At 37.7% G+C, this 27430-nt stretch overlaps 3 protein-coding genes across 6 annotated transcripts in view; all 3 read right to left on the bottom strand.

Moving 5' to 3' along the window:
• Nucleotides 1-132: 132 nt before the first annotated feature.
• Nucleotides 133-6149, bottom strand: LOC122090958. The gene is made up of 8 exons (XM_042660733.1): nucleotides 5504-6149; nucleotides 5231-5308; nucleotides 4973-5115; nucleotides 4403-4473; nucleotides 4119-4214; nucleotides 3298-3390; nucleotides 3078-3172; nucleotides 133-488 (listed from the first exon to the last, which is right to left on the bottom strand). Exons 1-7 carry the CDS (start codon nucleotides 6011-6013, stop codon nucleotides 3090-3092), a joined length of 1074 nt encoding a protein of 357 aa, XP_042516667.1. The 5' UTR covers nucleotides 6014-6149; the 3' UTR covers nucleotides 133-488; nucleotides 3078-3089.
• Nucleotides 6150-7971: 1822 nt separating this feature from the next.
• On the bottom strand, nucleotides 7972-13111 carry LOC122090664 (thiamine pyrophosphokinase 1). Of its 2 annotated transcripts, none has more exons than XM_042660314.1 (6): nucleotides 12844-13111; nucleotides 12559-12655; nucleotides 11348-11420; nucleotides 10846-10947; nucleotides 8468-8717; nucleotides 7972-8359 (listed from the first exon to the last, which is right to left on the bottom strand). In XM_042660314.1, exons 1-6 carry the CDS (start codon nucleotides 12974-12976, stop codon nucleotides 8238-8240), a joined length of 777 nt encoding a protein of 258 aa, XP_042516248.1. In that variant the 5' UTR covers nucleotides 12977-13111; the 3' UTR covers nucleotides 7972-8237. The 2 variants fall into 2 exon arrangements, with proteins under 2 accessions (XP_042516248.1, XP_042516249.1); XM_042660315.1 differs by having other exon boundaries at nucleotides 12559-12660; nucleotides 12844-12981.
• Nucleotides 13112-16583: 3472 nt separating this feature from the next.
• The window catches only part of LOC122091073, a 52258-nt gene continuing 41411 nt past the window's right edge, over nucleotides 16584-27430 (bottom strand). For 2 of the 3 annotated variants that reach the window (XM_042660894.1, XM_042660893.1), the window contains 2 exons: nucleotides 17959-18063; nucleotides 16584-17002 (listed from right to left, as the gene is read on the bottom strand). In XM_042660894.1, the coding sequence (XP_042516828.1) occupies nucleotides 16889-17002; nucleotides 17959-18063 (219 nt within the window). In that variant the 3' untranslated portion in view covers nucleotides 16584-16888. Of the gene's footprint in view, nucleotides 17003-17958; nucleotides 18132-27430 lie in introns of those variants that run through there. The other variant, XM_042660895.1, reaches the window with a different exon arrangement.

The following is a 27430-nucleotide window of genomic DNA, read 5'->3' as shown; positions in this document are numbered from 1 at the left end:
AGCAATACAAGCGTCGTGCTGCTAGGCGAAGCAGTGGAGTATTGCACCCTAGATGGCGAGAGTCCAGTAGCAGAAAGCATCACTTGTTTACGCTCTGACCTGAGTAGCAACTAGAGGCTTGGGAAACAAAGAGAAGAAAAAGTTTCATTTTAATTTTCCATTTCCCTTCCAATTAGACACAACCTTCATGGTTGGTTGGCCATCCAAACATTCCAATTCACTCCATTATAGAGGTTTTTAAGTAAATTCAAATTTCAATGAGCATGATGAGTAAAGGATGAAAAATCACAAGGGACCTACAGAGAGAAATTTTCCACAAGGTAATTCTCTACTTCAACTTCGTTTCATCTGCTCTTCAAGCCAACCTCACCAGTTGAGAACAACCATCAAGGGTGACAAATGCGAATAATTAAGGATCCTCAAGTCTCTGCAGATAGTGGTTTCCATGTAGTGCTTTGTTTCAACCATCTTCTTTTACTTGGATTCTTCTGCAATTCAAGCCAAAACCATAAATATCCATGTATGAGTAAATAAACACACATACAAAAATTTATTTTGATGGATGACAAACCAGTAGTAAATAAAATATGGAACAGGGGGAAAACAAGGAGAAACGATCAGCTGCTACTGCATCCTCTCTCTCTCTCATCCTGAAATGACAGTCCTTCACAATTTTGGTAATCCCAAGTTCTTTGTCCATGTTTCAAATCAAGTAATGAGTTTTTGTCAAGTCTACGAATGTACCCCATTGAATTGATTACCACATTCATTTATTGCCCAATTTGTAAAAGAGTTTCACATAAGTAATAGGAGGGAGACACTGAGGAATGAGAGTTATTAATGCTTTAACCACTTCTCAAACTTCGGGCTTTATCAAAGGGGATAGTCATTGCAGGATGGAGGGAGAATCAGCGACAAAAAAGTTTCTTTCCACATCCACACAGATGCAAGACACATAATAACAATACATGCATCCCTACATACACAAGCCAGATTAAGGCTTGCAAAATTCTTCATCGATTGACCACTATTTATTTAAACATGGACCCTATTTTGTGGATTTATGAAGAATCATCTTGTTCTTTATAATAAATGAGATGCATCGTCTGAGAGAATAGCCAAAATTCCAGTCAACACCAATGCTTTTCCCCAGATATATTGCAAATAACTCAACTAGAAGGGCCAATTGAATTTTTTCTTCCCTTCTGAATGAAATTTGTTAACCTTCATCCAGGACTCTGTTTTCACAGAATGCAACTTAAGAACAAAGTATTAACTAGTTATTGAACAATCTGAACTGGAAAGCATTTTTCATCTATCAGTCTCAGTTGGATTCAAATACTATTACAACAACCATGAGTCCCATCTTATTGTTACAATGTTGTCACAATATCATATCCAGTATAGTTTATTGAATAATGTCTTCAACCACCTCTCCTAAAAATATAGAAAGAACAAGCAAAATCCATATCAATGTCATGATGAAACCAATGGAAACACTGTCAAGGAAAATTCAGGAATATTGGCAGATACCAAGGTATCATTATGCCTGGTCATCATGGAGATTATAACCGTCTTTATTTTTGTTATTCCTTCTCTAGTCCACATAGTTTTTGGGAGCTGCTTTGCTTTTCTTCCCTTCACAAGCTGTATCATTATCAAATCTTTTCAATACTAGATGAGTAATCGGATACTCACTATCAAGTTGGTGAGCACATCCAGTGACAACATTTGACTGTTGCCACAGGCCCACAACTTCCAAGAAGGAATGGCTAAAGATTTGGTGATTTTCTAAATTGGGTAGCACTAAACATTTTTTACAGTGGGACAGAGGTGCAATATTAAGTGATAGAAGTGGGACATTATCAATTTTATTCATTTATTTATTTTGTGGGGGAGGGGGTTGTTACTACATTTCCAATTTGATTAACTATTTATTAAAATGGATTCTAATAAGGAATTTTGGTATATTTAAGTAACCAAAAAAATGAAATCTAATTTTTATGAAAATGTTAATAACAATTGGCATTTTTTTGGTGATCTTGTTTCCTCAACAATTACAATACAGAAAAAATTTGTCGTCAAGATCAGGAGATTATTCTCTGAAGCCCAGACAGAAAACCAAATTGGCATTTTGGTTAGTGAGATGGCAATATTTATCCAATGTGAAGTTTGATAATTTCCAATATAGTTATTCTGTTAGTCAGTAGTAGAAAAGCATCAAAAAGGAAATATCAACATGGCTATTTAGGTGGTAAGAGTGGACTCCAGAAAGGTCACTCCCTCAATTCTCAATAAGTCCCATTGGATTTTAACATGTTTTTATTTGAAGGATTGAAGTTTGAGGAAGAGTTGCTAACAATCTTTTCTCTCTCTGTTGGGTAAAATGCCATCTCTATATTAAGAAACTACTATTCATGTAAATGGCTAACGGAAGTACTTTCACACAAGCAGATAATAGCTAAACAAAAGGAACAAAATAGGTAGCTTCTTATGGACATTATGGTTTCTAGAGAAACGTTTTCATGAATCCACACAGAAACACAAAAAAGTAATAATAAATAAATAATGGCAAAAAGTATCAAAAAACAGCCATTCAGCCAGGCAGTTGTAATTTAGCCACGTGGAGGATCCCTGTGGCCAATCCGAACAGTTGGTTTGATGGATCACCTTCTTGGTTGGTCACATATCAAGTTTCATGGTACAACTCAATCATATTGCCCAGCCTTGTATTAGACTTTCCCCACATATTTTGAACCGCTGAACTGTTATGCTTATTTTCAGTCCTATTTTGATTTATTAGCCAAGCTTTGACCATTTTTTTGTCACATGTAAAATTCCAATTAGAATGAAAGTTTACACATGGATCAGGGTTGTTGGACCCTACCCTGAGGCTAAAATTTGAGCAACAAATATGTTGCCACATTGCTGTTATAACCTGCCCATGTAGCCTGCCCCGGCTGAACAGGCATTCAGCTACCTTCTTCCCATGAAATATTATAAAATCAGAGATAATACATTTTATCATGATTCTGAGTATGCATGGTAATCAAGCTTCTATAAGGAAAAATGTTTACCTTAAAAAGGGTTCAACAAATGAAAATCTTGTAATCAGCAGTCCCTTCTCCTATATTCAAGTAGTTGACGTCAACTACAACATCCCCGAAATCATCTGAAAATTTCCAACAGCTTTCTTTTAGCTTAGTCCTCCCTATCTTTCCCAAATTTATGGATAAGATTCATAACCTTCTAATGCAACATAAGAATAGTAACCTGAAAACATTACAAGGTTCTAACCTTCATAGATAGTCCTTGCAAATTTTACATAATCTGGTATGATATCCTCATATACGACTCCTCCAGGATAAGCATCCAGGACCACCAGGACTCCTATCAACAAGAAGAACAAAACTATTCAGACAGATTTCAAGATAACAGTAGTAATAATTAATTTGCCTTCAAAATACATGACCAGTTCTTTATCCCAGAGAGTAAACGTGATCATAGTTAACGGGAGAGAAATGAAAAGGAAGTCCCGTCTCTAGATCCCCACAATGAAGAAGAGGCATTATATTGAGTATATCACTAAACTAACCTCCCACTCTTAGTATTAGAGAAGTATTTCCAACTTAAAGAAGATTAACTTTTTGCTAAATTAAAATTAACTGAAGTAAATATAGTATCACTGGGAAAGAAGAAACCACATCCTTACAGCAGTTATCAGCTTAAATCGTGCATAGTGGCCTTGTGGAACAGAATTCACTTAGCTGAAGCCAACTTTCTGAGTTAGCATCTAGTTGGGATGAATTGGAAAACCTTACATTATTAGCATGCTCATTATCAGCAGATATTCACCTAGATTTCTTTCGTAGGTGACTCACCTAGCAAACCTTTTCATTATTAGCATACTTTCTGGATCCTCTGAGGGGCATCCCAAGAACCAAACAGTACACAATTCAGAAGGATGGGAAGGTTGCTCATGCGTATTAATGTGCATGGTTTGACAGATTGGTTTGAAAGATGCAACAAGTTTGTCAAACTTGGAATTAGGAAATTCATATTCAATTAAAATAGACAAACACAATTTCTGTGCCTTGAGCATAGGGAGGGAGAGGTACCAGGTGCCAGCCAAGCTTTAGCGGAATTGCTAGGCAATGGAGCCAACCAGAGAATGTTCCGCAGATTCATTGAATCATCGTATCTGACATTGGATCCTGCAGGACATGCATAGTTATCAGACCGTTAGCAATTCCTTAGCAGACTGTAAATGACCAATCTTACCAAAAAGTACGAATCAACCCACTTCAATAGTTTTAAGAAACAAAGACTGAAAAAAAGAAAAAAAAATGAGCAACATAAACATTGAACAATTGAATAACATATTGGTGCAAACATCACTTACCTATTTGACAAAAGCCCATAGTGTAAGGAAATACTTCCTTTTCATAAGCTGGGTATTCTTTAGCATGGAACCTGTTAAAATTTGAAGAAACTAAGAAAATGCTTATTTAAGGAATTCACTATTTCTACTTTAGTCCATAAACAGAAAATTATCCACGTCTAAAATAAAGTGTTTATACACAAAATTACAAAATCAAATCATTAGTTCTGCGTAGATCAACCATCCGGCCATAGATTGGCAAGCAAATCATGGCACACAAAAGAGGCATATGTTCACATGAAGGGGGTGATGTTAATGGGTCCATCCCTAGATGTCCAACTAGCAGTACATGCTACACCTAAGTTGATTCTTTGGATGGCATATAAGAAGCAGAACATTTAATTATTTCATTTTCTTTCTATTTATTCAGTCCAAACATGAAAAACTATTCCAATTGCCTCTCCAGAGTCCAGAAGGAACAACCTAAAAGATTAGAAACCGACAAATGGCAGGTCATAATTCAGTTTCTTTACATACATCAGAGTTCCATCCTAATGTGCCTAATACTGGAGTACAGATTTATCAACTCACAATATACCAAGCCTTCCAGAGTCTGCCGCAACAAAAACATGGCCATGGAAGAAGTCATAGCGATTTAATGATACAGTCAATCCGACAGAGGGACCTCGAGCAACAATAACTTCGAATAAGAATGCAAGATAGGAGTTCAATTCCTGCACAATTATGAAATGAAGTTGAGAACTAAGATAAACTCGAGCAACCCAATAAAAGGGCTCTGTGATTACCCAAAAAAATATTCGAAGTAAAACACACTCATACGATGCAAACCTCATTGATGAAGCGTCTACCGTACGGAGTCCTTGTAAGCTCACACTGTTCCTTTGTTGATCCTTCGACATCAGGCACCTAGTATGTTACTAAGGAATGATTGCTTCAGTATCCATTCAATAAGGATTGAAATAGGTTTCATTAGGTATGATTTACTCTACTGTATATGTAACACACCAGAATGGCTCGTGATCAAAGTCCAAATTTCCAAACTAAACCAATTTGTTCTTAAAAAAAAAAAAAGGGGGGGGGGGGGTGGGAATGAGAACTCACAGGCAATGGTGTTGGATCTAGAATTCTCTGTATGGCGGCAGGATCCCCGCCAGAGTCAACGGCGATACGAGCGAGCTCCATCACCGATTCCGGCGGCCACCAAACGAGCTCGTTCTCATGCCTTCTGTTGCTGCCTGAGATAAACTTCCTCGTCAATTTCCGTTTGTTATCCTCTTCTGTAGAGAGAACATTTCTTCCTCGGTACCAAGCTGTTCCGAATTCCTTCTCCGCGGGAACCGGATGAAATGGTACGAGAAACTTGAAGCAGGATTTGAGCTCCTGGGCTTCTCTGGGGCTAACCGTGGACGCTTGTTCTGTGCTTCCGAGGAGTAAGAGGATATCTGATGCAGACGCTTTGGGAGTGAATGAGGAAGAAGAAGAAGAAGAAGCACTTATCGGACATGAGAAAACTCGATGAAAGAATGATGAGCATGAGGAAGAAGAAGAAGAAACGGCGAGAGATAGAGAGAGGAAAATCGAGAATTTGAAACAAATTGATGAAGTTCCCATTGAGAGATGCCAAGCATGTTTTATCGTTTCAGTTCACCTGGCAAGGTATCAGAGCCTCAGAGGTAGGTTGGAGAAGGAGACAGAATCCAAATATCCAATATCTCCTTAATCCTCCTCTGTTTTGGAATGATTTATATTTTGAAAATCTATTTTAAGAACAATGTATGGGAGAAAAATATAAAAATATTTGATATATGGTAGACAAATAAACACATATAATCTAAATAAATATAAATTCTCAATCAGCCCCTTCTTTTTGTGTAAATAATGACCTGAACTGAAGTCACAGTTTCAATGGTTGTGGGTCTTGGACTGGCAGTAGATGTTAATCGCTATAGAAGCATGGTTCATGAGGTTATTTGATTTTGTCATTTTGGATTTTTCTATAATTTCATCATTGCTCTTTCTTATTAACATATTGTTAAAATTAAAAAGTTGGTATTTAATATATCATAAAGGTTACCAGTAATAAAATATGAATCTAAATTTTATGCACAGCTGTGCATGGAACTGGCTCTTCTCCAATGACTTGATCCTTCAACTCCCCTCCAATGATTATTCAAGAAAAGGGTTGGGTTAGATTGGGTTGGGATGTGTATTCAGGTCCTCCTAACCCTTGAATGAGTTATTGGAAGATTGTTGGTGTTGAAAAATATCTTTTTCCAAAATGTCTGCACATCATTGTGCCTTTCAATCGAAGGATGAAGGCAGAAGTGTAAGAGCACATTTTTTTCTCTTTCCCATCCAACAATTGAAGGTGTCAAACAAATCGTATTCTGGATTGCCATTGGAATAATCGGGACGAAACCTAAACCATTTTCCGATCAGATGCAAACAATGATGAATGTGGAACCAAACACTATAACAAATACAAACAGAATTATTATTACAAGTGTCAAGGACAAAGGGGGAACTAAATCTGCATCGGCTTTAAGCATTGTTTCATATGGAAAATGCATACTAATGGAGTCTGATTTTTGTATGACAGGAAAGGATGGTGAGGCGGAGGCTTTAGGACTAATGCGGGGGCTTGCCAAGGCACGAGAAAGACAAATGAAGATAGACCAGGTGTGGAGCAACGCAAAGGTATCGGATGGTTGCTGCAAAACAACCATGATTTTGTGGTTAATTTATGGCCTAGAACTATGCTAGTAGTATGTCTAAAACTGAAGAATCTCTCCACTCATCTAAACTTTTGTATAATAACTAACCCTAACCATATGGTGGACCTAAAGACTCTAGCCAAAGAAGCACTATCCACAAAACAGTATCAGCTGAAAGTATTATGTAATAGCTCTAGATCTATCTAATCTACCCTTTTCTCTGTTTGAAACAAAAATAAATAAAATAAATAAATAATTGAAGGTGTCATGCATAAAACCTTATGGCATAAAGTAATAACCCAAGTAGCTCAACCCACCACACACAGAAGATTAGCCCATAAAATATTAAACCAAGCAAAGAGGATTGAAATTCGAACAAGATGGAATTTTGAAGTTTAGAAGGGTAGGAATCCAAGGGTCCGGAATGTTGATGGTGTTCCCTCTCCAATGTTGATGTCATCCATATTGTATTACACATCTTCGTTTGTAATTTCAGCAATCAAGAATTGCTTATACTTACTACATATCTCAGCTCTGGGATAGGGTTATACAGGCAAGGTTTTTCAGGAGTTACTCTTTTGGATGACACAATCGAGTTACATAGACGATGGCAAGAAGGTGAAAGATGCTATCCATTGAGCGTCTGTCTGATTGCAAAGGAAACAAAAGGAAAGAAAGTGAAATTAAATCAATACTAAAATGGAAAGTTTAGTGAGTGTTGCTAACATGATTTTGTAACTAATTCCAAAATATTTCAAATCCACTTATTAACTAACTCCAAAATTTATATTAAATTTTACTCCATTTTACAATCAAATTTCTTGGGTTTCTAACTTTTAAGAAGTAAAATAAAGATTCCATTCGAAAGGTATGATTACCACACTGATTAAGAATTGAAGGTAGTTACACAATCATAATTATCAAATTTCTATTTTCTTTCTAAAACTTATTAGTAATATGGGCATAAACACCCAACATTAGAACCACCTCAAAATTAGCATACAATAAAAATTGGAAAATTTCATAGTGCATCCGCACTAGGCCCCATGGATTGATTGAACCACCACTTCAAATGAGTAGCATGAGGTATGTAAGTCTATGACCTGCTAAAGCCCTAAGCTTCACGTCGGCATTTTAATTGATATTGTCCACAGAAGGTCTGAATCTGATTGCACTGTGATCTTCTCACTCCTTACGACATTTGATGTGCTTATCAAACCACCAAACCTCATCTCTGTGTCATCTGGAAATAAGCAACATTCAAATATGCCCATGCATTAAGATCCCATAAAAGTAGATGTGGATTAGAGTCAGAATTACAAGCAAAAGTAAAGAAATAAGAACTACTTACTGAGATCCCATTGAAGTCCGGTTGTTGTGGTCTTTGTCGATGGCATCCCAATGGGTATGAGGCCACAGTGTGGACCCTCAGCGGATGACAAGATATGGATCTCATGGCGATGAGTCTTTGGGAGAAGGTGGATGAGACAATCATCAGATATCAGAATTATTCGGATGTTTGAGAAGCGTAAAAGCACATTGATGTTTCCCATCTCGTGATCAAACCGACCACCAAGTGCTCCTGTAACAAGAATGCACAACTGCAAGTATAGATAACCAATGAGGAAACAACATAAGAAATCTGTTTACACATTAATAGGAAGAAAAGATTCACAAAACTACAGTGACCTGCTCTACCCAAAAAAATGGGACATGGTTGCTTTGGCACTTGGATTGCAGGTTCATGATCATGAGAGCAAGAGCAACCCAGGCCGCCAATTCAAAAATTTCACAATCTCACTCACTGTGAGAATGTGAATCTGCCCAATCATGCCTCTTCTTTCTTGTGTCTCTGGAAGTATGCTTCAGGGTACACAACAGCCTAAACGTGGAGCATGGCTGCACTTAGTTTTGCCATACGGCAGGTCAGATGGGGCTGAAACTTTGTGCATAGATAGATCCCAAGATCTCCTGCTCACATGTCAAATTTCAGATCACTCGGAGTTTTCCAAGTGGGAAAACAAAGTTGAAAAAGTAGGGACTACCAAGAGGGTGTATGGACATGCACAAAAGGGTATAGCATTAGATACTAGATAGGAGACTAAATGATTGAATTTGAAATTGAAATTTGACAAGTGGCCAAGGGAGACCATTTCTAAATATCCAATGGTTAGATTTATTACAGTGCTCTTCCAGGTGGCGGAAAAGGGTACACCCGTGCAACGAATCTCCTGTAGGTTTCCATCTACTGAACGTTTAACAAAAACAAATCTAAATACTAATAAATCCAAAACCAAGGATCAGTTACTGTTACACAATACACAAGGATTGGCTATCCAAAAAAAAAAAAAAAAGGAAAAGAAAAAAGGATTCACCTAGCTAACCACACATAGTTTTAATAAAACTTGGTGAACATTGAAGAAAGAGGTACCCCACAAAGTGATAATTTTACATATCTAGAGTCAATTATAAATAAAGAAGGAGATATAGATGATGATGTTTCTCAAATGATCAAGATGGGATGGATGAATTGGATAGGTGCGTCCGGAATGTTGTGCGATCAACATATTCCTTTAAAGCTCAAAGAAAAGTTCTATAGACAATCATTCGACCATCTATGATGTATGGTGAGGAGTGTTAGGCTATTGAGAAGTGTCATATTGATAAGCTTCATGTAGCAGAGATGAGGATGTTGAGATGGATGTGCGGTAAAACTAGGAGAGATAAAGTATGGAATGATCATCTTAGAGTGAATTTGGGAGTGCCCCGATTCATGATACTTCAAGAAAGTCATTTGAGGTGGTATAGCCATGTCCAACAGAGGCCTGGGGATGCAAAGTCTTGTTTTTCCTGCTCCATTTAAAGCCATAGTAGCTGTCATGTACTTCATCTAAATCACTAAAAATAATGAGAGGATCTTTTTTTCTTCTCTCATAATGTTTTCCAGCAGTTGTCCTCGTCTCCCTAGGGCAAACTAAAACTGGTTTTCTAAGACACTAATTTCATGTCTTAGTTTGTAATCAATCTGTCCCATTCCAAGTTTCAAGTAGTGGCACATAGCTTGATTATGGGGCAGCTGTGGATATCTCCCATGTATTGGTAAAAAGGAACCATGGGGCATTTCTCCATGATCCAGCATTTCTTTACTTCTGGTGATCTCTTTTGAACAAATTAGTAAGCCAGTGCCTTGTGCCTTTCCAAATTCTTAGCTAATATACCATCTGATTCTATTCCTAAGGCACTTTTCCACCTTCACCTTCCTAAATGCCTGTTTGACTTCAGATTACCCAATTCAAGAAATTAACTGCAGTCTCAAATCTTATAAATGGTCTTCAGTACTCTCAAACTATCATCCTCCATGCTCTTTAAAATTTAAATCTATATTGTCAATAACATAATGGGAATGGCGGGAACAATAAATGTCTAAACAGAGTTTGTGTCCTGTAATAGTAAAGCATTTTTAAAACAGAGAATATGCTAAAAACAGTAAAACAACCTAATTATTTTTGCATACAGAGCGCTATTTAAAATAATCATATTTAAATTTGCAGTCAAATTTACAATATGAAATTGGTGTAATTGTGTAAAAGAAACAATTTGAACACCTACACCGAAAAGATAAGAAGGCCATAATCATAGAATAAAATCGAAAAGATCTGCCAAGTGGAGGAGGGTAAAACCTAACAGAGATACGTTAATCTATGCTTAAAATACCAGCATGTCACTTACTTCAGATTTATCTGCTTCTGGCGTAAAGTCTTGGATAAAAGATATGCATTTGTGTAGATCTGTGGTGTCCTGATCATGTGATTCATCCACTATCTTAGTACCCTGCAATCATTGGGAGACAGAAATCCAGAGCAACATGGTCAACTGTGAACAGATAATGTTAATAACAATATGCGGGCCACTGTATCCAACAGTTAATAGATACAGATGAAAGGCAGTCTATACTCATGGACGACATCAACTTGAACCAATATTTTCAAAGAAAAGATCCACATGACTACTCTATTTTTTTATTCACCAGTATCTAACTGGGAGGAAAAGTGTCCTACCACTCCAGAAGGATATTCTGATCACATGTAAACTTGATGAACCCATAAATGAGTGGATTGCCTAATTGCTCACTTAAAATCTTAATTTAGTCAATCTGCATTTAGTCCTCTCTACATGACATCATCAAATGAAAAAAATTAATTGCTCAAGTAGAAATTTATTGCTGGCTTACCAAATTTGAATAGAAGTCCATTACATCTGTTCTAATTGAATCCATGTCTCCTTTGATCACGTCTGGCTTGTACCTGGACAAAAGCAGAAATGCCTTTTTACAAAGAAAATATTGAAAAATAAAAGATGGAAAGTAACTTAATTCCATAAAGTCAAGGACGAAGATCAAGATTGTACAAGGCCATACACCAAGAACTACAGAAAATGTATTGAGCATTAAATCTAGTAAATCTCTCCCATATGTAATGTTAAATGAAGTTTATAGCAAACATTGATTCAGTAGTGCGAACCCATTGACATGCATGATACAAACAGATTGTATGACGCATTGAATGAAGACATTTTTTTGGATCAGGTATTAACCATAAGGTACAATTCAAGGTCGCCTGCACATGCAATGGCATACAGTACTAAATTAATAGCAAACTAGATGCTTTCAGGAGTTTAGGTTTCCTGGTGTGAGAATATATAGGTTTGGGAGAACCTAAGTTCTGAACCACGCCATCCATGAGCATAGTTGTCAACTTGTCACGGCATCTAGGCAAACCAAGGTGCTGGAGGGGGGCCGACACAAGGCGACCAAGCCGACCAAAACACCCGCATAGGCAACCACGGCGACACTAGTTTTCAAGGAGCCTGGATGCCAAGGTGGACACCTAAGCGATGCCCTGACAGCTATGTCCATGAGACAGTGAAGACAACGCAGAGCTAACCAGCAAATCGGAAGGTATAAAGAAGAGCTAAACAATATCTTGTAGCATAAGATAAGAAGGATAGCCATCTGTCCATTGGCAGAAAATTTGTAGCTAATATAAAGCAAGTTTAACATAAATTTTATTCCAAACTGAGTGAATCCATGATTCCTAGCGCTGAAAAGAAGTCCAATGGAACTGCGTGTCAAAACTCTATGCCCAAGTCAAGTTCGCATAATCTCATTGCGAAATTTGAAAAAACAATAAAAGGAAGCTAAAAAAGGAAAACATTCTACATTTTTACGTTTATGGGTACTGAATCATCTCGTTCGGGGAGTTTACTAAGAATTAAACTCAATTACGATTCGAAATTACAGATTTTGAAGCCAACTGAGTATAGTACTTCCCATAATCAAACGACATAAAAACCAGAGTCATTCAACAAAGATCAACAGCCCGTAGCTTTCAGAAGGGGAAATTTAAGTTTCTCAAATCTCAAATGTAAAAAACAAATCCAAACCTGTTTCGGGCATGGAGAGGATCTTCCTGGGGGAACAGGTCAGGCATTTCATCGTATAGGCGATTAGCTCCTCCATCTGCACAAAGACGCAGCTGTGCTGCTCTACAAAAAACGACGAAACGGTAACACTTGAGATCCGCCAACGATTCAATCAAGAATACCCAATATATATATATATATATATATATGAAAGAAATTAGATTTACCAAAAAAGAAAGAAAAAACGAAAGAGTACACGAAACCCTAGGGAGAAAAGAGAAAGAGGAAAAAGGACAAGTAAAGTACCATGCTTCCATAGGAGAGGAGTGAATCGGGGAAGACGTTGGTTAAGAATAACCAAGGCGTAAGTTAGATTGGAGTTGATGTCAACTTCGATTGAAGGAAGAAGAAAGCTGGAAGAATGGGACATCAAATCCATTTGAGTCTCTCAAGTTCAATGCTTCCTTCTCTTTAACCTCAAGTCCTCAACCTGTTTTGCAGGGAAGACGAAGACGAAGACGAAGGACTGTACTTTAAAAAGAGGGAAACGCCGACTTCTTTGACCCTTCGTTTGGTACTCTTTGGTTGGGAAACTCTATTCGGCAATTCGGTCAAATAGTATGTTGGTGATGTTTAGCCAAAAAATAAAAGAGGTGTGTTTCTAATTTGTCTTGATGTTGCCTCGTGGGTCGTGATCACAGTTAGGAAAAACAAATAGTTTATTCATATAAATTGATGAATTATTTCCTGGATATTTATATTTAATCCATGTATATTTCACAATCCAATATATCGTCTAATATCAATTTCAATATGTATAATTAAAGAGTAAAAAAATTTCCAATTTCATACGCTATAGCAAAAGAAATTTTCCAAAGTTTTGTTGAGCAATGTGGTTTTGATCGCCGCGTTCTTCACTGTTGTCAATATAATCATTACACTATTAAAGATTCGAAGTGATGTGTGTTCAGTTAAAGTTGAGAGTCTTGGCTTTAGAAATATTTTTCAATAAATGAATTAGTTTGTAACTCAATTTTAGAGTATGTACAATAAACTTGAATGTAAGAAGATATCATAAGAAATGTAGTCATTTGAGTCAGTTTTACATCAGCAAAAATAGCAGGTCAAGCAAAGAGAGAGAGAGATGGTCAGTTAAATGAGTCATTGTATTCATCGAGTCCAAGGTCTTAAAAAACACCCATAAAAGAAAGAAAACAAAAATATGCTTCTAATACGTTTTAGACCGACATGTTGAATGCCGCCCCCCTTAAATACTATTGGGAAACAAACAACAAAATACGATTAAAACATAACGTATTTTTGCTAATATAGGTTTCGTCCCGTGATCAAAGGTTCAAGTAAATTGAATTGATAATGGACATTCCGATTTTGATTAAATCGGAATCATTTGAAATCTAATTGAATCAAGTGGAATCGGCCTGAACCTTGGCATGAATTGGCTACTGCTATGAATTTGATCCTGATTTCTTGAACCCCCTTGTGACTCATTTCCATAGTCTACACTCCACATACATGTAGTTAATTATTTAATTAGTAAATGAGGATTCCCATGTTGTCCTTATCGCTCGCACATAAACCAATAGGTCTACAAGCCATGAGAACCATGGTCCTCTTTAGGCGGGTAACCCTAAGGGTAAAAAAGGGTTCAATCCATAACTTTTGCTTTTCTTAGGTATGATCCTTTGCCAATTGTGCTACTCCCTTGGTTTAATTATTTGATTCTTCGCCAAAAGATGATGAGCATATCGAAACGAAGAGAGAATCTCCTCATCTATAAAATCTGACACTAAACTAGACTGGGGAAAGATAATTTAAATCTTCAATAATAATAGAGACAAAGTTACGACATTCACTCTTCCCAAAGTCCAATCATAGCATCAAATTACAACCTCTTCACCGTAACCAAATCTTAATATTTCTCTGCTGGGCCAATTGATAGATAAATACTTCTTATTTCTTTTCTCCAATTTATGTGATTAGGTTGGGGTATCATAATGTGAACCGAATCAGTGAAACCAACCTTAACTTACTTTAATCGAACCAATGTTTACTGGGCTGGTTTCAGATTAGAGTATTGTGAAACCGGTTGAAACTAGACCAAATGAAACCAAATCGAACATGCAAAGCCAGATTGAGCGAAACCAAATCCAAACTGGTATAATTATGTATATATACATGGTATATCGCACCCAAATTGGACAAAACCTTATATCAAACCGATAAGAGAAACTTGAAATAAACCAAATTCAAACTAAAATTGACTCCCTCATTGGTTTGGTTCTAGATTCATCCATTTTCACATAGAAACGGGCAAACTATGACCAAAATTGAATCAAATCGACTGATTGACACGCACATATCACATAAATCTAATCATCACCAAACAAAGAACATGGTGCTTGAAGATATGTGGGGTGATATGCGCAGCCCAATAGAGGGTACACGTAAAAGCCCCCCCTCCTCTCTCAATGAAATGACCTCTTCACTTTCTATGTTGGGAAACTGTATCACACTTTTGCTGTAATTCATATATGCCACTAGCTCAAAGAACCTTCTTCTTAATCTCTTAGTAATGGAATAAGAAACTATAAGAGGGGCAATGGCTTTTTTCAAGTTATGATTTTTTCCCTCATTTTTAGTATTGTGATTAGGCTGTAAAGCTTGTCAGGACCATGGAATCTATAAGGATAGCATTTAGTTCTCAATGTTACGGGATATAAATTTTTTCATAGGAGGGTGAAGGAAGGATATGCAAGTAATGAAGATGGGGAAAACAAAATGTATGAAACGGTAAGGTTGTGCAGGTTGTGCGCAAGGTTTTAAAGATCAGAATCGATAGCTCTAAAACTGCCTTAGCCCTTCTACCCATTTAAAAAAAAAAAAAAAAAAAAAAAATCCCTACCCTAAAACTTAGTTTCTGCATGGGGATTGGCTAGATTCGGCAATCCTTGATCTCTTTATCCAAGGTGATTTGACTTTATGATTGAATTGTTGTTAGCATTCTCCTTTGTCCTCCAACCATGATTAGTATAGAACAAACCCTTTGTGGCCAACAATGTCAGTAAAGATTACAATGGGGTTGTGGATTTTGTTAACGCCGGATTACACTGTTTTAAAAATACCACTCAATCTTGCTTGGAAGAGCTTACCCAATGCACAAGGCTCCCACCACTGTTTTAAAAATACCACTCAACCTTGCTTGGAAGAGCTTACTCAATGCACAAGGCTCCCACCACTGTTTCACGGAAAGACTATTTCCTTATTCGAACCCACAACCACAAGGGTGTAATGGAACAACCTTACTTGCCACTAGTTTCCCACTCAACCATGCCTGTCCTGTGAAAAAAGTAGGAGGTTCACTAAGGGATTTGTCAACATACATACCTAACCTTGACCTAATATTAGTTATACCAGACTGAAACTAACAATGGTGGGAGGGCTTCAAATTTGGCATGTAATCTATTATGACACCACATTATCGGTCTACATTCCAAAATAGTAATAATAATTCATTCATTCGGTACTCATATTCAAATGAAAGTGACCACGACCTCAAAGATACAGAAATGATGCCAACATTCTCAATGCCATTACAGTGAGTTGCAGGTGATTCAAGAGAGTCGTCCAATCCAGATCAGATCAATTTGGAATTTCCATTCCTTTTCAAGCTTTAAAGAATCGGTCAAAATCAGTATCAGCTTCGGACAGCTCCAATTCGAACCTGCCAATTCTCCCAATTCTATTCCAATTCCTCAAACCATGCTTGGTTGAAAGGAAAACAAAGATTTAAAACTCAGTATCAGATATGAGAGAGGTGTAGCCCCAATCCTGATCTAAACTCAATATCAGATATGGAACCAACTGATACTGTATCTGATAGATCAGCAAATCCTCTGTCTAAGCTTTCTGAAGATTTGAGAAAAGAAGTGTGACACAGGAAAAAGTGCCTAAGAAAGCATGCCTAGAGCTAGAAAGGATGAAAATAGCACCAAAAGCAACTCACAAGGACAAAAGGATATGCATGATTAGTTATTTTCACAAGCATTGAATAGAATCTTTCATTCGATTCAAGTCTAGTTATTCCTAGTTCCAACCTTCCTCAATGCTAGAAGTGCAACAGAACTGCTTCAGGAGAAGATAGACATACAAAGATGATTATTCCATCCACTAAATTGTTTTTCCAAGTACAACCAAAAAGAGCAGCAGCCTAGAAGAAAGTTACAGTTGGGCCACTGGCTCTTCCAGTAATGCAAGTAAAAAATCTAAACTTCCGGGATTTTAGAATGAAGGAAGAGAAAAAATATTGTACTGTACAATTAGTATAGCTCCTCTACAAGAAATAGCTCAGTGATATCTTTTTCCTTGACCCGCCTTCACCATACATCTCATTCCACTGGAGAAGCTCGTTCATATTTGCAGACTCAGATGATAAACTGGCACATACCTAGATAGGCAAACACAGGAAGTACTGAAAAAATGTCTACAGAAGAATATCAGGAATATGCACTCCCCTTGAGTGATAGCCCCATGCTCACAAATATATTATGATGCAGATCCTAGCTGTACAGCAGGTCCCATACTAGATCAAGGTGGGACACCAACAGTTTGGATCCCAACAGTGAACATTTGAGTATTTGACTAGCATTCTCGCCATTCAATGGGGCAACTGCTGAACCAATACAAAAAGGGCAGCAGAACCTTGGCCTCAAAAGAATATAGAATCCCACGTATCAATCACACACACACAAACACAGTTGCTTTGGAAGTGGAAGCAAGACTTTGGATGTCTGACCATTAATCGGAGAATTTATGACACCGCTCTAATCCAAATCTTCAAATATAACATGTCGAAGATAATGCATTTAATATGTGCAAATTGAAGTACTGCAAAGTGTGTTGGATTCTAACACGAAGCAGAAAATATCATGAACTGGTAAAGAGTGGTAAAGAGGCCAATGGCAAGGAAACAAATTGACCATTGATATGTAATAAGGTTTAAAGAGCAACACTACGGCACAACCCTCCGCACCTGCATGCCCTCCCTGAATTTCTTATTTAATAAACAAGACTTGACAACATTGTGCTAGATGACATGAGGGATTGAGGGCTATTAGGCTGTAACTTGCCAAATGAAATGAAGGTGACCGGAAAAACACATGTACCTATTTAAGCAGACTTAGATATAGTAAAAGGATAGGTGACAACTACTTCCTTTCTACCTTGCATTGCTCTGAAGCATTGCCCTTGTTTAAAAATGACAGCACAATATCATCATACCCAATACAAGTTTCAGATATTAAAAACATCTGACAAAAAATATTTTTTTTCAGAACTTCAGATAACTTTCTTAGGGTGCATTTATAATAAGAGTGCTTTAGGAGATCTACAGAACAGACATACCTGCTTGTGTGCGTATATCAGATCCTTCATGTTTAAAGGACGAATGTCTGCACTGCCATGAAGTGCAGGGAGAGGTCTGTTCTCTTTCAATGCTAAAGCTTTCTCCTAGAGTGGCAAATAGACATTAGAAGGTGACAAGGAAATTATGCAAACACCCACTCCGCTCCATGTATCTATTTCAGAAAATGCCACCAAAAAAAAAAAATGAAGATGATGATCCTGCTAAAATAATCGGCTCAATGAGAAAATTCCATTATAAATTTATTATAATATGCTAGAAACAGCAGGTGCCATAACAAAATAAGTATGAAAAATCATCTTCTATTACATTAAATATGCATGCAGTCAAGGTTTTCCTTTTAATGACAGTGTCTAAGATATGGTTTGACTTTAAGTAGACCACATCAGAGCTGATATGAATGTAACCATGTCATGTATATATATTTCAACTACATTTACTAATTAAGAAAGTCTCACATTCAATTTGCACATCCTCATAACAAAGGGGAACGGATGTAAGTTTTACAAGCTGTGAATGGAGATGTTGATGCTTGATAAAATCTACAAACCTTAAATATCAGCCTTGTATCCAATAAATCGTTGCATATTCCCTCCACATCCTATAGACTACCAGTTTATGACACATACCTACATTGTCATTGGAGAAAGGATAATCTTTGAAGACCATCATCTGTACTGATAAGGTAAGATAGACTTTGGCCTTAACAACGCAAAGGACAAATAACTCTGGGTATGTGAGTCCAAGACATCCTTCTTGGGATCATGCGATTTTCCTTGGGATCTTCATATGTCAAATATCTGGGTCTCCCCCTCATCTCCTCTAGACTATCCTCCCATCACTGCGCCCTATGCTTGATCTTCTCTGAAAGACACTGCAATGTTGGAAAGGCAAGCTCCTCTCCTTTGCTAGTCGTCTAACCCTTATCAGGTCAGTCCTCCAGTCCATGTACCTCTACTAGTCTGGCATTTTTGTCCTCCCTGCCTCCACGATCAAGTCCATTGAAGGACTCTTGTGCTCTTTCCTTTGAAAGGGCTTTGATTCCTCCAAGTTCCTCCGGCCCCTCTGCTGGAACAAGGTCTACCTCCCCAAGGCCGAAGGAGAATTAGGGATTAGAAGAATTAAAGAGGTTAATACTGTGTGAGTCCTCAAGCTCATTTGGAAAATTGTGTCTAAGCAGAAAAGTATCTGGGTTGATTGGATCCATTCCGGATTGCTTAAGCAAAACTTTCTTTGGACGGCCCCTTCCAATCCTGATGCTTCTTGGATCTGGAGAAAGATTCTTAGCCACAAACCATTGTCGTCAATACCATCTCCTTTACCATCGGCAATGGTCGGACCGCCTCTCTCTGGAAGGACCCCTGGGACCCTTCGAGCCTCCTGTCCCATCTGATCTCTCCCAGGACTATCTACTCTTCCAGTCTCCCTGCCACTGCATCTGTCTCTCTAATCTTATCTCCCATAGGCTGGTCTCACCCTCCCTCCTCCCTTCCCCCTCCCCCTCCCCCTTCCTTGACCTTTGGTCCTCCCTCCCTCCTCTCCCCCTAGCCATAGAGGAAGGGAAGATAAATGCACTTAATTACCCTCTTCCAATGGGATTTTATCCTCTGCCTTTACTTAGTCCTTCGTTAGATCCTCCGCCCCTGTGGTCCCATGGCATAACCTGGTATAGTTTAAAGGACATATTCCCCGACATAGCTTTACTCTATGGTGTTGCCTCTCCAATTGTTTCCCTACCCAAACCTTCCTCATTCACCGGCACCGCCATATCCCCACCAACCCTTCCTGCTGCCTTTGCCCCCAGGGTACTGAGGACATCCCTCACCTCTTCATTTCTTGCACATTCTCCTCTTGTGCCTGGAAAACTGTCCTTTCTAGATGCTGGCCTGCTGGAAGATCCATTCTCCTTTACGATAGGGAATGGACATGGATTGATGATGAGCACGATAATGTGTGAAATCTTAGGGATATAAGTGTACATTTTGCCCCACTTTGGATGATACTACTTTTATTTTTCTTATTTTGTTTAGTTTCCAAGTCTACAAGAGAAAGTGCTTAAAGTGAATCAAGAACCGGTCCAAGCTTGAACTAACTTGTCCAAAGGTGGGACCCACTCATTGGTACCACATCCTCTCTCCTACAAAATCTTGAAGATTGTTCTCTCTCCTTGCCACTTCACAAGATCTTGAAGATGCTATGTAGAGATTCCTTTCTGATTTAATCAAGATTGCAAGATATTGGTTAATATTGCTGGGAAGGAATAGAATTTGTTAATTTTGGAAACAGATTCTCTCTTTCCTCACACAATATCTCAAAGAATGAGGATTTTTACCAAGATTTAATTTAATTTAATTTTCTTTCTTTTCTTAAAGAAGACTTGTAGAAGGAAGGAGGCAAGACCAAAGCCCCTTCCTCCCCCCTCCTATTTTATTATTCCCCTTAGTTTATTTTCTAGTTTATGCTTAGTTCTCTTCTCTCTCTCCCTCTCTCACTCTCTTTAGTTTTAGTTCTTCTTTATTTTTGTTTTACTCACTTTTGTAATAGCTTTTTATGTCAATTAATGCAAGCACTCTTTTATTCTTATTCAGCCTTTTATGTTTATGATTTATGCAATTGAGTTGTAATTTTTGAAGTTATAGTTCTAGGCTTAGATCTAGGTGACAAGATCACGAGCCGTGGAGCATCTTTTTTTTTTTCAAGTTCAGTTTTTTTTTTTCAAGATTTGTTTTCTCTACTAGAAATTTCAGATTTGGTTTATTCTAGATCTGGTTTTTAGTACTGGTAGTATCTCAAATCACCCAAACTTTCAAGTTCAAGCATTGATTCAAGTAAGTAGGTTCCTTCAGTAATCTTCTCTCCCCCCTCTCATTTCCTCTTTTGACTACCCTTTCTTTCTTAATTTAGGATTTTAATTTCAGTCGTTACATTATTGCTATCTCTTTCTCCCAAGGTTCATGGCTAGTGTATGTGTTGGCTTTGCCCCTCCCAGCCATAGAACCATCAGTTTATTGCTTTTATTTTAATTGTCTCCCTTTCCTTAAAGCCAAGTAAAGTAACCCTTGTAAGAGTGACTCTCTGGTCAAGTAGGGAAGCTCATATTATGATGCATCCCTCGAGCTAAGTAGAGAAACCTACTTGTGAGTCTCTTTCTAGCTTTATCCCCTTTCTTTTACTTTATTTTTATTTCAACATTTTTTTTCCTTTATTGTTTTTTTTAATTGCGTGGGTTGTTTATTTTCAGTTATTTATTTATTTAATTTTAATTGCATGGCTTGCGTCTTTAAATTCTTAGATGACGAATGGTTAGGACATTATTTTAGATATATATGTTTAGGACGGTAGTTAGAATTAGATCAAAACCATTAATAGGTTCACTTTCGCATTATTAAAAGAAGCAAAAAAAATAAAGTGGCTGCTCTCCCTGAGTTCGACCAGTAGCTACACTGATCCATACGCTTGCGGTTACATTTAAAATCTCAAACAATTGACATGACCTTTGCTTCCATCCGTGACACCTTTGGCAAGTTGGCTTTCTGTGCAACCATAAGTCATCTCTGGATGGAGCAAAACATTCATAGATGGTCTTCCAACTCTCAGTCTCCGGACAATATTTGAAAAGACATCTACTTTGAAATTACATCCAAAATCCAGTCCCTTCATGCTCGTCTAGTCCCCAATTCCCTTAGGAACAATCATATCATTGCTTCATGGAACTTGCGGGCTGATATCATCCCCCAACCTTGATGGTACTTCTCTTTCTCCCTCCCCTCGTTATGATGTTCCCCTTTGGTCTTGATGTTTTGGCTTTGTTTGTTGTTTTTATGGTTTTCCCCTGGGTTGGCTTCTCCTTGTTGGCTTAAGCCTTCCCTCCCCCTTTCCCCCTTGTATATTCTTCTCCTCTTGGTAATGAATTATTTATTCATCCAAGAAAAGAAAAAAAACTCTGGGTACCTAAGGTACAATCATATGGGAGATGTAACCTTCTACATTTTTTTGGTCATTCCTTAACGAGGGCCCATAGGCCACTAGGATGGACCACTTTACTTGGTATGTGTGAAAAATAGCAATGTGCAGCTCCACAAGGATAATTGAACTCCACAAAAAGAATGCTATAAAGAGTCCTTGAACCATTTTACTTGTAACTGTTTTTTTTTTATTGGAAGGGTCCTAGGGAGAGTTGAACTTATGACCTCTATTTGTAACTTTTTTCTGTTTAATTTTCTAACAGTCATTCTTTTATGAAACTTTATGAAATAAAATTATCACAACGAAAAATGAATACTGCAGCTTGCAGAATTACCCAAGAATTGAACCTTTCTACTACAAGAAAGTCGTTTGAGTTGGCATGGCCATGATCAAGGAGGCCTTTGGACACTCCAGTACGGAGGATTCCTTTGACCAATAGTTTTGAGCCTCCAATGCTTTTCGAAATGCTAACAAGGTTCAATGACGCCGACAAAGGAAACCAACCAGCGGAAAGGCTCTCAAAGGCAGGCACGTACTATAGCTTGTTACTCTCTTCGGGAAATCTAGCTTCACAGAAATGACAGAACCTTCAATGACACTGATCTCAATCCTAGGATTCCCAAGCATGGGTCTTTGCTTGATCCTGAAGTTTCAGCTTCCACATCAGCAGCTACTTAAGCCTTCGCTCCTCCCCCTTTGGCTTTTGCTCCTGTTCAAGGGAAGGCTTTGATTCGGGACTCTAATGGCAGTTAGGTTAGTGGCTTCCCTCGTTTCATCCGCCAATGCCCTATCTTTCTTCCCCAATGACCCTGGTTCACGTCATAGGAACCTGACCTTTAGATTCAAAGCTCGAAACCCCACAACCGGCTCATTTTGGAGACACTACCTCTTGAGGCTGTTGAACGACAGACAATTCTCCGGTCTTGAAATATCCCACTTACTTGGTCAGACTAAAACCAAAAGCATATCCTTTAGCAGTCTGGGAATAAAGGGCAAAGGTATTGACACATCCTTTTCTTTGTAGACGAGTGGATCAAAGCATGTGGTGTTCGAACTGCTCTAGCATTTGTTACACTCGGGAGTGATGACGAGCGTGAATTCATGTCTTACTAAAACCCAAGTGCTGATATACCTCTCAAAGAATATGAACTTGAATTTTATATCATTAGCAAGGTATTAAGCACAATTTTCATTAGATGCAGATATTAAAGCTTCTTAATGTAATATTGAAGGAGGCTGCATTCTTTGATAAGTATTCTTCTTTCACAAATTATGTGGCAGGCCAAATTTTTTCCATATGGTTCCATAAGTTTATTTATAGAACCATCTAAGTCAGCTCATATTGTTGTGCAAATGAAGAAAGTGCCAAATAGAGAATCCTTAGTACATGGAGCTTACTGGTAATATTTAAGGTATAAAATTTTTCCCAAGGTAACTGGAAAGTGAACAAGTTCTACTTCTGACTCACAAGTAGTAGCCCAATGGTATTCTCTCTCATTTGATCAGCGGGCTTCGCAATAATACCAAATGCAATTTTGAAATTTTATTTTAGAAAATCGTGAGTAATTAATTGAGATTAGGCCCAAACATTTTCTCTCTTCACCACGTAATAAATGTCAACACGTGCACGTTTGCTAGTGTGTGTGTGTGTATATATATATATATATAGAGAGAGAGAGAGAGAGAGAGATCATCTTAAGTGATACGTTACAAAGAAAGCCGGCCTTAATTAGTTTTGCGAGAGTTGACTAATGAAAAGTCAAAGGAGATTAGTCAACTATTGTGTTATGTATCCATTAAATTTTGTGATCAATGACATGAGTAAGATGGCTTTTAGAAAATTTCTCAGCAAACCTGTTGGACCAAGCTAGCAAGCCCAAATGTTTGACTTCCTGGTGTTGTTCTTTGTCATCTTTCTTGATTAATCCCACTCCCGCGAAATCTTCTTGAGTGCAAGGTAGTATATTGGGAGAGAATGTGAAGTACTTAGGACTTTGAAATTCATTTGCTTGAATGAGAGAATGAACTAAAAAGCAATTAAGTGTTTTTGTGATATAGGATTAAAAGGTAATGTAAATACCGAATTTTGTCACCCCCCGGCAATGATGACAATATGAAGGATTACATGTTGGATATTTTAGACTTGGAGAATTTTCAAACTCAGAGTAGAAAATGACCATAAACTTTCAAGAGAAAATGTTTTCAAAAATTAGATTTGATGTTGTGGATTATTGTTGTTTGTCCCCTCAAGCCGGACATTACACTTTGATGCGAGAACTATGCGAATCGACGTCCGATTCTCTCTTTCATTATATGATCCGGATCCCTACTTTATGCATATTTTCGTAAAGGTTCCCGGTCGAGACTACAATCGTGTCTCACATCATTGGATAGTGCTCAGACTGAGCTTTCTAACAACATATTACACGTCGAATTCCGACAAACGGTTTGAAAGATATGACCCCCGAAAGTTGACTCTAAAGTTCGGTATCAGATTCCATTCCGAGCAACCAAAGGGTGCCACATGGCGCCCAAACCCCTTCGTCCAAAAGCAAGCCTTTTTGGACAATTCTCTCTAATTTTTTAGTCCCACATCGGAAATATGAGAGAATTGTCCCAAGTCCCAAGGCTATAAGAATAGCCCTTCCTCTCTTCCAAAAGGGGGAGGAGATTGGAGAGAAGGAATATGGTTTTTGCTAATTCCCTTTCTCTAAATAAAGAATCTTTCAAAGTATAAAAATTTAAATGTGTAATCCTTCTCTGAGCCGGGAGACTTAGTCCGGTTCGGTTCGGTTCGATTTTGGTCTTGAAGCACAAGGGTTATCTCCCCTTGTTTCTTGATTAAAGCCGGTTTAAGGTATTTTTCTTTTCCTAATTGCAGTTTAGAACTAGTTTATCTGATTTAATAGATTAATTTCTAATTTATTAATACTTGATTTGTTTAGATTAATTATGTTTAATTAGTTTCAGTTTGGTTCAATACGGTTTATTAGATTTGAATTGATTTATTCTGGTCCAATTAAAGGTATTTAGGTTTAATTGATTCTTTTAGATTAATTAGGCTTAATTGTTTTTTTTTACATGCTTACTTAAGTAGATTTGATTTGGTTTAGTTTTTTTTTTAAATTGTTTTTTGTTCTTTTAATCTAGACCCTTAGATTAGGATCTCAAGCCCTAATCTCCCCCCATTCTCCTTCCTTGTTCTGTTGGACCCAATTACCCTACTAGAGTACTAGTGATCCTAATGGGCCTCAGCTCGAACACTCTCATAATTCCTCTAATGTGCCTTCATCAAGTTCTCCTATTGGACATTCTCCAATCTGCCTTAGTGAGCCTCATAACAGCCCCGGGCCTCACACTTGGCCTCTTGATAATTCTTCTGCTAGGCCTAGACTAGTATTCCTGATACCGAACTTAATGGATCTGAACATAACAGTGTTCCTGCCCCTGTGGTTCCTATCGTTTCTTCTCCAGCTGCCCTTCTCCTTTCTCTCTTCTTCTTTTTCTTCTTTTCCCTATGGCTGAAACCCTATCCTACCTTTTCCTTCTTTCTCCTTGACCCAATCCGGAAATTAATCAAAACCTGCAATCAATCCGGTTCTGAATCCGTTTCTTTTTATCTCAGATAGTGGGTTCTTTTAGAATTAACGTGTGTTTAATTTAGATTTAAATTTGAATGTCTTGCCATGTTTGAAATCATTAGATTTAGATAGGTTAGTCAATGTCATGTTGGCCTTGCTAAGTGTTAATTAACATGTCTCTTTTTTTTATGTGTACTTGATGATTTGATGTTAAAAAGCTTAATTTATTTTAGGATTAGCTCAAGATAAACATAATTAGGGCAATTAGGTTTCATAATTTATTTAATTAAACCATAGGTTCAGTTTAATCTTCCTAAACTAGATTAGGTAGACTAGTAAAATGCTTCCATTTAATGTAATTAGCCCATTTAACTTTTCTAATTTAATTAGGCCCCCTTTAATTTGAAAATCTTTTTACCAATTAGATTAAGTAGGATTGCAATAATTTATTTCACAAATTACTAGGGATTGGGTTTAATCATTTTAATTAATTCAATTTAGGATTTCATAAATTCATTGATCATCCATCTAGGTTAGGTTCAATTAATCGAATTAGTTTAATTTAGGGTTTCATAAGTTGCTAAACTAATCCTAGGTTTAGGCTTATTTAATTAGTTTAATCTAAGATTCATAATACATCAATTAAATCATTTAGGGTTTTTAATTTTAATTAGCGTAATCATTTCATTATTTGCATCTTAACCTAGCTAGCATAATTTAGACACTTGGTTTAGGGTTTTCACACGCCATGTTTAGATACCTAGTTTAAGGTTTTCACTGACCTAGATTTAGGACTAGTTAGTAGGGTACAAACAAACTTTGGTCAAACAAAAAGAGACCGGCCTTAGGGCCAGGCAGACTGGGTGCTTAACACCTTCCCAGCCTGTCACTTGACACTTGTCTAGAATCTTGGTGCAAACCAGCCTTATCCATCAGAGTCATTAGTCTCTCTCCCTTGATTGGGGGAGACATTTATGGGTCCTAGACCCTTTCTAGGTGGCGACTCCCTTTTACCCATAACGTGTATCCCCCCTTGGCATTTGATGACCAGGGGATACTATCTCATCTCATTAGGGTCGAATCCTAGCGTGTGTACACGCGCTACGCGCCATATGGCGATTCCGGGGCGGAGGTCCATGGTACCTACAGGTAACTGGGACAGAGTTTTGGGTTCACCCATTTATTTAAGTTCATCATTATATTGCTGACTTTCCCTTATATGTCAATAGAATAATTCCTCATCTACTGTGGCTTAAGAAAAATTGGGTCCAAACTAAAATATCTTATATGTTCTCTTTGTTTATATTTGATTAAAACTAAGGAAATCTCATTTATAGCTGAAGTTTGAAAAAAAAAAAAAAAAAATCATTTGATGTCTACTTGAAAAAATGTATAGTTTTACCATTCAAATTTCACCGAAAGCAGTGAAGAGCACTAAACACCCCCATGAGATGGTCCGAAGAAGGTAAGAGGAGTAGAACTCAGAACCACAAGCTTCATTAGCAAAACCTTTCCTCAACTATATACAACACATGCACAAACTATCAAATCATCCATACTTGAAATGGAAATGAGGATTGACTTTACCTCGCGCCTAGAAAGGAGTAATCAAATAGTTGACTGTAGGCGCACCTGAGCGCAGAGTCTCTCCATACTTTGTCCGAGTCTTCCGTAAAAGGTAAATTTGGACGAGGATTCTCGGGTTGACCCCTGGGGGCCGTGTCTGGAGATGGTTGTATGGTTAGTCACCATACTAGAGCCCAAAGGGGGTTGGGGGGAAGAAAAGATCCTGATCTTCCTAGTGATGTGCGGGACAAACATCGTTATAAGTTGTCCAAGTTGCCAAGAAATAGTTCCTTTGCATGGGTAAGAGACCGATGTATTTCCACTGGTCGCCCTTGTTCCG

The sequence above is a fragment of the Macadamia integrifolia genome, chromosome 10, assembly GCF_013358625.1.
Source record: "Macadamia integrifolia cultivar HAES 741 chromosome 10, SCU_Mint_v3, whole genome shotgun sequence".
Classification (NCBI taxonomy): Eukaryota; Viridiplantae; Streptophyta; class Magnoliopsida; order Proteales; family Proteaceae; genus Macadamia; species Macadamia integrifolia.
Note: the sequence above shows the minus strand (reverse complement) of the source record. Positions and strands in the feature narration are given on the sequence as shown.